Source organism: Amphiura filiformis, chromosome 16, assembly GCF_039555335.1.
Source record: "Amphiura filiformis chromosome 16, Afil_fr2py, whole genome shotgun sequence".
Taxonomy (NCBI): Eukaryota; Metazoa; Echinodermata; class Ophiuroidea; order Amphilepidida; family Amphiuridae; genus Amphiura; species Amphiura filiformis.
In genome coordinates, this window is record NC_092643.1 from 34071621 (window position 1) to 34080817 (window position 9197).

A 9197-nucleotide genomic window follows, 5' to 3' on the forward strand; every position below is an offset into this window, starting at 1 on the left:
CAAGTTGTTTCACAGTCAAGTGAGCATTATTCAAATGTGGCTTCCTAGTCTTCAATGTAGGTGTCAATCATATGTGTGTAGTGAGGCGTGGGTGAAGATAGGCCAAATAAAATGAACACTCCTAAAACTTGTGTAGTATATTGTATGTACGCACTTTATTCCGTAATCATTAAATATGATAAACAAACGCCTCTTTAGCAGAACGACTCGTAGCATAGTTGTATAGCTTGTGGATTATGGATCCGGGAAGATTTGTGGGAATATTCGATTGAGTTCATTATAGGCCAAATAATGGACCCTGTACTGGTCTGGTGAAATTTATGGTGGTCAAGACCCTGAAACATACACATTCAGCTCAAAATACGAGTTTTATAACTAACAAATATATCTTACCCTAAAATGAACAAGGTACCTTAAATTGTGCGTGAATCTCTCGTGTTGGTAGTATTTAAGGATTGGAACGGCATGTAGCAGAGCCTTATACAGGATTTGACAAACGACGAAGTAGTACATATATATAATTAATCTTTTTTTCCTTCTTTCTTTTTCTTTTTCTCGCATGATACAACCCTGAAGCTCCCTGACTATTCAACTATTTTAGATCTGAAATATATTTCCTTTAGCTGTTGTAATTTTATAAGTACTAATAGTAGACTCATCCCTCATCAACCGATTGTTTAATTCAATGTGGCATTGTGATACACGTTTTTGCTTTAATATCCAAACCGCTAGAACAAGTTAACTTAAAATTTTGATCAAATTGTTTTGGTGATAGGCCGAGAGAAAATTGGACACAAGATCTGGTTTTCTGCAGTGGACTGTCAGATCATTTGTTTCATCAGATGCGTCAAGGCGGTTTGAAGCTCGTGTCACCTGCCCTAGGTTCCGTCGAGGTGTCTCGCCAATTACACAAATAAGGAGTCTTACGCGGGAAGGATAGTTACGTTAAAAATACAACGTGAGAGATCAAAGTAGAGAATGGAACTAGGTTGGTATTTAATCAAATTGATCATTCGTTACATCTTATCACCCCTTATGAGGAATATTTACGTAAACAAGTTAGTCCAAGTCTCATTCCTTAGTAGGTACTGGAGAATACTGTATAGCTTCTTTTGTGTGATAGCAGTCCACGAAAGGCTGAAGGCTTACTGACAAAAGAGCAGCGGCGCTTAAAACGACAAATGATAAAGTATAACTCCCGCTTTGGTCATATATCCATCCTAAAAAGAAAGGAAAACGGAAAGCGTTATTTTTGATGATATTCTCCGAATTGTATTACAGTCATAGAAAAAAGTTTGGAACGCTTTTTTTTTCCTTAGGAAGACATTCCGATATTTTGCCAGTGACCAAACTGTCTGGGGTACTGGTACATAGAGGATAATTTTGGACAGGTTACATTGAAAAGGGGCTACAATTGACACGACCTATAAAAGTTGGTACTGCATTGAGAGGTGCTAAGAGCGGGTCCACTTAAGTGACATGTCGTAATGAAAGACGCCTTTGTCAGTCAAAATATATACAAGGTTGACAGAATTGAACAAAATGAGGTCTCGAATCACAAATGACTTTTTCTAAAAACAATAATGGCGCTTTTTATGAAAAAGTACAAAAGCAAAATGTTTTGTAAGCTTTTTGCAGCAGTTTCTTTAAAAAAAATAGTCCGGGTACTTTCTTGTAAAACTGATAACCATAAACCATAGCATGTGGATAGCTCGTCATTATTTTTTTATCATTTTTAGTTTACATGTTTTTTGGAGATACTATTGAATAAGCAATGACAAGGGTTTGGTTCATATTCCAAACTTTTGCGACATTTCAATACCGTATTTTCGTCCATCGTAACATCGGGGGGGAATGTATAGTATTTAGAGCATGATATATATGTTTAGGTTAAACGAGTGGCAAACACTTTGAGTAAAATGTTACGCAATTCGTTAAACGCGTTCCAAATTTACTGAACAGATTGTCTTTGCCATTTATAATTTACCATGTTAAGGCAGCTGTGTACTCTCATACATGCATGTAGTAAAATTGCCATAACTGTAATTATTCACGCAAGACATATAAAAGTATACATTTTTATAAAGGCAATACATCAATGAATCTTAATATAAATACAGATTTGGTGTAAAAACAACAATTATGAAGAAAATCACAAAAAGTGAGTTTTTGGCAAATTTTGTTCGGTACATCATAACAAAAAACACTCTTTCCAAAAATGTTTGTTTTGTTTTTTCTTAATCTTGAGACACCATTCCAAAAACAGTTTTTTAGTTTTTTGATATTGGTCTTATTTTTGAGATATTGACCATATAAGGCATCAAAATGAACTTTTTAAAATTCACAAACGCTTATTTGCACAAAATGATGCCTAAAATCGGAAATATACCAAAATATAAAAAAATGAGAAAACCGTTTCTTAAGGGCTGGGGTATGAACGTTTGGACAGTATTTATTTTGGAACATTAGAGCACATCAGACATATCGAATTGCATTCTGAATACGAAGAATGTCATTCTGATATCAAATAATTTTAGTTTTTGAAATTCGCAATTTAATACACATTTTATGGCAAATCATTAAAATTGATATTTTTGATATTTAACAGTACTCGAAGTAAACTTTATAAATCTGATGATTTATACTTAACGTGTATGTAGGTGGGATGAAATGCCGACGATCAATTGAACATTTTGACCTTTCGTATTGAAGATATGGATTTTTTTCCCAAAACACCAAAAAAAATTAGGTCTTTTTGGGAAAAAATCTATATCTTCAATATGAAAGGTCAAAATTTTCAATTGACCGTCGGCTTTTCCTCCTGCTACATACACTTTAAAATATATCATTAGATTTATATAATTTACTTCGAGGACTGTTATATATCAAAATTTGAAAAATATCAAATTTTTATAATTTGTCATAAAATTTGTATTATATTGTGATTTTCAAAAATGAAAATTATTTGATATCAGAAAGACATGCTTCGTGTTCAGAATGCAATTCGATAGGTCTGAGGTGCTCTCATGTCCCACAAAAAATACTGTCGAAACGCAATAAACGCTCATTTTAGATCCCTTAAGTCGATCATGCTTTTTATGATGAGCATAATTGCTTACCTATAGATGCTGTATTTATTGAGTTATCGTGTACCTAAATCGTCATTTTACCGAGAAAATGAACATTGAAGTTTAAAGTGGTCACATTTTGCACTTTGATCGAAGCTCACAGGAGAATGCGACAGTTCTCGTTTTTCTACCTTACATTACGTGAAGATCGGGTAAATCCACAGCCCCCTGAGAACTTTGGGCGAAATCTATTCATATCTTGATGTTTAAATCGGGGAAAGAACTTGAAAAAATCCACATTTTATCAGCTAAAACGGAGCCATTTGACCGCTGGGTTTTTATGAAATCAGTGCTTCCGTGGTGCTTCCATAAGATGCGCCGCGCATGCAGATAAGCGTTGCGTATGCGTAGCGTATCTGTGCGTTAACAAATTGCGCGTCTACAAAACGCGATGCGTTGTTGCGCGCGTATACCCCGATGGTACAACAAAGATTTTCTTTCCTTTTAAATTGCGGAAACGAGTGAAATAGTGAAATAAAATCCATAAAATAGAGCAGTTGGAGTTAACAAATCTGGATTTTCTTTCCTTGTATTTATAAAAAACATAACAAAGTAAATACATTTCAAAAAAGCTCAATTTCGCGAAAGAAACAATGTCTAGAGTACACAGCCGCGTTAACAATCATAACGGTATATTCCCTTGTACATTAATGTTGCTTATTGATTAACACATACACGAACTCTCTAGTACCTTATGGAAATAACACAATTTTAGACATTTTGCATGTTTTTTCCTTATGGATCAAAATTATCACCATAATGGCGCACATGAACCCATAATTGGTTCTACAGGGCATACCCAATGGTATTTTCACAAAGAAAACAATCTCGACAAGGTTGTTCCAGAACACATAATTGGTTCCACAGGACATAAATTAGGTTAAGAGCACACGAACAATACCCCACATACACCTACCCATACACCCCATCCATCGCAAACATCCCACCCACGCATACACGCCACATGAACTTGATTCTCACCTGACAGGAAGCCACTTAAAACTGATCCTAAACTGTATGAGACAAAGTTCCACATGAAGGCATTTGTCATTCTGCTATGTTCGATATTTTCCTTTACAATCTGATGACCCGCAAGCATTCCCAATGGTCGCGCAACTCCAAGTCCAGCGGAAGAGATGCCCATTCCTATGTAGCTATGCCGAGCGGAGGAAAGTGGATGCAAAAGAAGAAACAAGCAACTTGAAACTGAACTTGAATACAAGATGACAGTGTTCGATAAAAATGTTTTTATTACTGGAAATGAAATATATCCAAAAAAATTTCCAATTCCACCAAGTGTTGCCAGAAAAGCGGCCTTGTATGGCAAGATACCAATATCCATGGCAGAAGGTACAAGATATATCAGCCAGCCTGTCAGTAAATAACCATTACCGAAGCTGTATACCATCCTAGTCAGGAAAATACCATTACAGAATAGCTCCAAATCCAAAGAGTACATTATGTTAATTGAAATCATACTACATAGTCCTGTCTTTTGTTGCTCGGAATCGTATTTCGTTTTATTTTGTAAAGACGCGTGATGTTGCCTATTTTGAACATCTTGTAGATTGCAGGAAACAGGTCTCAGCAATGCACCAGATATCACACAATGTAGATTTATCCCACCAAGAATCAACATGGTACCACGCCATCCATAGACATCGTTAAGGAACTGTGTCAGAAGTGGCATGATAGTTATGCCGATGGAAACACCTGCACGAGCAAATGCACTTGCTTTGCTGAAATCTTTGTCATCAAAATATATCGCGAGTTCTCCCGAGACAATTGATTCGGCACCAATGCCGAAACCTGAAATATAGAAAAGATAAGGCAAAGGTTTATCATTGGTTATGTAGAAGACAAAAACATTTTGCCCTCAGTGGGCTCATTGAACATCTATTCAAGTTCAAGAGATACATCGAAGGGCCAGTGGCGGCGACCTGGTGGTCAGTGAAATTACCCGGGGCTCTTGAATAAATTCATAAATTACACACAAGATGAATAAAGAGGCCATTACCATCAGAAAGCAAGGCACCACAATAAACCGAGACGAGGGCCAGCACAATCTAAGTCACATCTTTGACGACCCGTTGATTGGAGAAATCGTCTGGCAATTCCGTTGCTAAGCAGAGATCAGCAACAGCTGTTCAACGATCATCACATCAACAGTAGTATTGAGAAAGATATAAATGACAGCTTTGGGAGTCTTGATGGTCCTGTATCATCCCTTCAGTCACCTCTCGGCAGTGATATTGATTCTCCAAAATTTGCTTCATCTCCAATTCAACATGCAAACCCCAGTCAGATAAACCCAGTATATGAAAAAATATACAGAACCGGGGCTCTTATCATACTAATTGCGATGATAATAAATCAATTTTTTGCACACTTCGTCGCAGGTCATTCAATGAGGTTGCATGGCTACTCCGGCACGCTAAGCACGACCAAGCTGGTCCCACAAGTGTTCAATCGAGTTGAGGTATGGGCTGATGGCAAGCGATTCCATTCTCTCTACTCCCATATTCTGTACTAGGTACTCGTTGACTACCCTGGCTCTGTAGGGGAGAGCGTTGTCATCTTGGAAGATTGCATTGGGTCCCAGATTGTGGAAATATGGGATTGCAGCTTGCTGCAAAGAATAGGCTAATGGTCACTTTGCCACATTCGGTTTGAGATCCCACTACATTCACATTTACTCAGGTGTAAAAACGGTGATTGTTTCAAATGTGGTGTTATTGTAAAGGAGAATAAAATAAAATAGCTATCCATTGATATGCAACACGATATGAACATGTCGCAAATCATCTGAGCTATAGATGCTTGACAAAACCTTCCAACCTTAGTTTTGAAGTTAAAACACTTCTAAATCAAAGTAATTAAATTAAACTTCAAAACTACTTCCTCGTCGTCAGCCGATGTTATTAGCTCTGATGTTTTCTTGAAAACGGCTAGATACCTACCTGACATCACACGTTGTTTTCATTTGTTTGTGGTAAACGTAGTTCTCTGTCATTAACTTACCGATAAAAAGACAAGATATCGATAACATATGTACAGATGAAACCAAAGATCCAGCAATTAATCCTACTGATGATATTATGCAGAATATGATGACTGTCCACCTTGCAGAAAATCGTTTACTCAGTGCTCCAGCTAGTGGACCTTATGAAAAAAGAGAAATGACAAAATCAAAAACATGAAAATTGCAAAGATGGTCATCTCACAAACAACGCGTTTAATATGTCGAGTTATAAAGGGGACGCCACTTTTAATAACATTCAAAAACATTTATACTTGTAAAAATGTTTTCAATAACTAAAATTTGTTTTCAATAACATTGCTTGCAACATTTTAAAAATGTTGTTGTAATGCCATTCTTGACCTTTATATAGCCCGACATGTTATTAAAACGTTTTGAACAGACTCAAAATGCGTTTATAATTAACACTTTTGTAATGTTGTAAGATCATTTTTGAATTTTTGAGTCAGTATAGAAAAGATATGCATGTAGGCCTATATTATTCTTTTACAAAAACTACAATCAACACAATAGATAAGATAGCAGTCCAAAAAATGACCTTTTATAGCCGAAGTTGGGGTCGATTCTGAAAATCAAGATGATTATATAAACTTTTATCATTCTGTTGTCTATGTGTAATCTCCAAAATTTAAAATATTTTAATGATAACATAGATACAGAATAAATGAATAATATTTTTTAATTATTTTAATAATTAAAAAATATTATTCATTTATTTATTAAAATTATTCATTTATTTCTCTATTTGATGTTATTATTAAAATTATTATTAATTAATTTAGGAGATTAAAATTAATAAAATTCCGATGGGTTAATATTCAACCTCTATAAAAATGTTGAATCTCTCCAGCTGGCAGTGTCCCGTTTTTCGAAAGTCTGCGTGGCACATCCCATGTACAAAAATGTTCGCAGACCCTCCTCCGGGTCATTAAATGTTTATTAAGTGATCCCTGCGAAAGTGTAAACAAATAAATTGTGCCCAAAAGTGATGGTGTTTTTAACATATTCATGTAAAATGCCTTATTTTGTCTTTTGTTTTTACTTTCGGCTTAGTAACCACTGCCAGGCTTTGTTAGCACATCATGACATGGATGTACATGCACAGAACACTTACATGTCACTGCTCCGATGCCAGGCACTAATGATATCATTAATCCAACGATCCACGTTTTTGTTGTAAACTGTTGCTGTAAAACTGGAAGCAATACACCGAGGGATTTAATCAGTCCTGTTTCCAGAATCATGATAATAAAAGTACCAAGACAGACCATCCACGCCCAGTCATCGGTTGTATCTCCTGACATTGCTAAAACATACAATAATTACAGCGACAAATAATTGTATAATTTATAACAGATTATTTTGAGCAAGTTACCGAACACTGTTTCATACCAAGGTGCAAATGGTTAACATGAAACAGCAGGGGCTATTTTAACGTGCCTCCTGGCACGTTCGTGCAGTGAGATTTAAAATCTGTGCAGGAAGAAGTAAAATTCCATGCTTACAATTTTATATGCCATTCAACAAATTCAATAGGGACGGCTTAATAGCGCCTTCTGTATGTATGGTCCCTTTCAGGTAAAAATGTCAACACTTTGCCCCTTTTCTTGAAAACGTTTATTTTCATAGGGTCTGATGCATTTAGAAATAGTTTGGGAACCGCAAGTAGATCGTCAGCCCATCTTTGCTCATGACATTGTGTTAAACCAATACAATTTCTGAACAATTTCTATTAATTTTACCAACGTGCGTGCTATACGGTGGTGATCACGACACCGCCTGGTAATTGCAAAATGGAAGAGAGAGAGAGAGAGAGAGAGAGAGACAGGGTAAAAACTGTGAAATTTAACCCTATTGGTTATTGATATAAATTCGGCCTATTCATGTATTGGAGTACATCCTTGGGCCCAGTGTCCAATTGTTGGATACATATTCTTGCCTCTCGCGCATCAAAAATAACTATGTAAAGGTGTATCGATACCGATACATCTGACTGCCATAGGTGCAGTGTACTAATTTATCACTGTTTCTAAACGATTCAATAATTCATATTGGCCTCATATAATGGCTAAAATGTCACTCATTTTGGAGATCAAAGATAAATTAATGAAAATCTTACTTGCTGTACGACACACAATAACTTGTCGAAACGTATGTTCCTTTGTCCTCGTATGGCTGCCAATGTCATATAATATATATAATTTACGGAATTGATTGGATTTTCCGCTCTAAAGAATACCACACACACATGAACACAACAGTAAAAGATTTTGTTATGTTTCATGGTCAGCTCTAAGGTCAATGTGAAACTGGTGATCTGTACCATTTCAAAAATATACACTACACCTACTACAACCAGTAAAAACTACATATGACGCAAAAGACATATGTTTAAATCATTCTATTGTATTTACCTCGAACCGATTTAGTCACATGTTGTAGTGTAGTAGGGAATCGCGCAATATCTGATACTATTAGTAATTGAACAAGAAGTAATGATTTCAGTGATTTACGCGGTTCATACGATTTGTTCTGTTTTATTGCAAAAAAGATTAAGTATTTTTAACTTGCCTCAGTATTTTTAAGGAAATACACTCTCACGAAGTAGAAAGACCAAGGCCAAAAACACATTTTTACCCAAGTTTAAGGGCTCAGATAGAGACCTTTGCACAATATTTTTGTGGGACCTGAGAGTACATAAGAGTCACACCAAATTGCATTCTGAATACGAGAAACAACTCCTGATTTAGATCTTTTAGGGGGAAAATGTGTATATCTTCAATACAAAAGGTCGACATTTTCAAATGATGATCAGCTTTTCCTCCCAGCTACATACACTTTAAGTATTAAGTTTACTTATATCGGGAATTTCAAAACATCCAAATTCCTTGATATCAGAAGGACATTCCTCGTATCTGAGACTAGTAAACCAACAGTTTACTAGACTCAGGTCGTATTTAGAATGCAATTTGGTGTGTCTGATGTGCTCTCAACTCCCACAAAAAATACTGTGCAAAGGTGAGTAACCG

The 9197-nt window shown here is 35.9% G+C and overlaps 1 protein-coding gene across 1 annotated transcript; it reads right to left on the reverse strand.

The window, feature by feature from the left end:
• Positions 1-1071: 1071 nt before the first annotated feature.
• LOC140172583 (monocarboxylate transporter 6-like) lies at positions 1072-8422 on the reverse strand. The gene is made up of 5 exons (XM_072195724.1): positions 8288-8422; positions 7283-7474; positions 6150-6290; positions 4110-4937; positions 1072-1220 (listed from the first exon to the last, which is right to left on the reverse strand). The coding sequence occupies exons 2-5, from the start codon at positions 7470-7472 to the stop codon at positions 1072-1074; spliced, it is 1308 nt and encodes a 435-aa protein (XP_072051825.1). The 5' UTR covers positions 7473-7474; positions 8288-8422.
• Positions 8423-9197: the final 775 nt, after the last annotated feature.

Bases quoted from the DNA above. Each gene is read 5' to 3' on its own strand.
- LOC140172583 (XM_072195724.1), bottom strand. From the start codon at position 7,472: ATGTCAGGAGATACAACCGATGACTGGGCGTGGATGGTCTGTCTTGGT. The intron at 6,291-7,282 runs GTAAGTGTTCTG...TTTTTTCATAAG, and splicing joins TGGCATCGGAGCAGTGACAT to GTCCACTAGCTGGAGCACTG. The intron at 4,938-6,149 runs GTAAGTTAATGA...TCTATATTTCAG, and splicing joins GATATCTTGTCTTTTTATCG to GTTTCGGCATTGGTGCCGAA.